General features: G+C 66.1%; 1 protein-coding gene across 1 annotated transcript in view; it reads left to right on the top strand.

Moving 5' to 3' along the window:
* Positions 1-1,998, top strand: part of LOC103620438 (plectin) — a 28,681-nt gene that overhangs the window by 6,791 nt on the left and 19,892 nt on the right. The window contains 4 exon segments of the mRNA XM_017741214.1: positions 140-388; positions 479-633; positions 1,094-1,406; positions 1,919-1,992. Of these exon segments, the coding sequence (XP_017596703.1) occupies positions 140-388; positions 479-633; positions 1,094-1,406; positions 1,919-1,992 (791 nt within the window).

The raw sequence follows: 1,998 nt of genomic DNA, 5'->3' as shown, positions 1-1,998 counted from the left end.
GATGGGGATTTGGATGGAGGTGGGGGGATGGGGAATGGGATGAGGGGCGGGATGGGGATTGAAATGGGATGGGATGTGGGGGATTGGGATTGAGACTGGAAGTGGGATGGGGGCAGGATGGGAATGGGGATGGGGAAAGCAAGATGGGGATTGGGAGCGGGATGGGGAGCAGGACAGGGAACAGGATGCAGCACGGGACAGGACCCATGCTGAGCATGGCCAGGACAGCTGCCCCCTGGGCAGGACCCCATCAGTGCTGACCATGTCCCTCTGTGTCCCTCCGTGTCCCCGCAGGCTGGAGCGGCTGCAGCGCGTGGTCACCAAGCTGCAGATGGAGTCAGGGCTCTGTGAGGAGCAGCTGAACCAGGCAGATGCTCTGCTGCAGGCGGTGAGTGCCGGTGGCACTGTGGCAGGGGCCCTGGTGGGACCAGTGCTGGCCACGCTGCTGGCCGTGGCCTTACTGTCCCTGCCCCCGCAGGACGTGCGGCTGCTGGCGGCTGGGAAGGCACCACAGAAGGCGGCAGAGGTGGAGCGGGACCTGGACAAGGCGGATGCCATGATCCGGCTGCTCTTCAATGATGTCCAGAGCCTCAAGGATGGGCGGCATCCCCAGGGCGAGCAGATGTACCGTCGGTACGGGTGTTGTGGGGGTCCCCACGGCTTGTCCCCGTGGCCCTGTGCTCCCAGAGACCTCCATGTCCCCCTTGTCCTTCCTGCCCCCCAAAGCCCTTCATGTCCCGTGTCCTCCATGCTGCCCATGCGCCCCACGTCTCCCATGCTCCCTGCACCCTGGCCACCCCTATGTCCCCTGTGCCCCCCAAAGCCCTGCAAAACCTCCTGGTACCCCCATGCCCTGCATGTCCCTCATGTCCCCTCAAAGCCCCCCATACTCTCTGTGGTCCTTGCACCCCCAAAAGCCCCCTGTGACCCCTGTAGACCCCAAATCTTCTCATGCCCCCAAAGCCTCCCATGTCCCCAAACTCCCCATGTTCGCTGTACTCCCTTGCAACACCTGTACACTCCAAAGCTCCTCATGACCCCGTAGTCCCCCATGCCCCCTGTGCCCCCTACTGACATTTCCCCCCCCCCGCAGCGTGTACCGCCTGCACGAGCGCCTGGTGTCCATCCGCACTGAGTACAACCTGCGGCTCAAGTCGGGGGCGCCGGCGACAGCGGTGACGGCCATATCCGTGGCATCAGGGCAGCGGCGGCCAGAGCCGGACGAGGCTCCGCTGCGGTACCTGCAGGAGCTGCTGGCCTGGGTGGAGGAGAACCAGCGGCGTGTGGCCACAGCCGAGTGGGGCGCGGACCTGCCCACCGTGGAGACCCACCTGGGCGCCCACCGCGGGCTGCACTGTGCCATCGAGGAGTTCCGTGCCAAGGTGGAGCGGGCACGGGCTGATGAGGTGAGACCCCTGGGTGCTGGGGATCCCCAGGTTCTGGGGGTCCTCTGGGGTTGTTCCCACTCTGCTTCCAGGGGTCCCCCGGTTCTGTCCCCTCCCCTGCTCCTGAGCATTTCCTGTAGGACTGCCTTCAGTCTGTGCCTCAGGGTCCCCGAAGCACCATGGCCACCCCTCTTTCTGCTACTGGGGGTCCCCGAGGCCCCCAGAACTCACCCACCTCTGCTCCTGGGGATCTTTGAGGTGCCAGGGCTTTGCACAGACTGGTGGGGGGGGGGTTGGGGACAGCAGCCCATCCTGGCCCCCACAGCCCTCTGCCCCCAGCCCCCCAGGTCTCGGGGTGCCCTCACCGTGCCATGAGGGCATCCCCCGCAGCCCCTGCACTGCTGGTGTGGCCCCTCCACTGCCTTCCCCATGTGAGTCCCTGCTGTTACTCCTCCTCTTGCGGGGTGCAGGGGGACAGCTGGGGTGCTGCTGTTTCGGGGGGGGGCCTGGGACTGATGGTGTGTCTCCTCCAGACCCAGCTGTCCCCTGGCCCGCGCGGCGCGTACCGGGAGTGCCTGGGCAAGCTGGAACTGCAGTACGCCAAGCTGCTGGT

Source organism: Corvus brachyrhynchos, unplaced genomic scaffold (assembly GCF_000691975.1).
Source record: "Corvus brachyrhynchos isolate BGI_N302 unplaced genomic scaffold, ASM69197v1 scaffold308, whole genome shotgun sequence".
NCBI classification, from domain to species: Eukaryota; Metazoa; Chordata; class Aves; order Passeriformes; family Corvidae; genus Corvus; species Corvus brachyrhynchos.
This window is presented reverse-complemented; position numbering and strand designations above follow the sequence as displayed.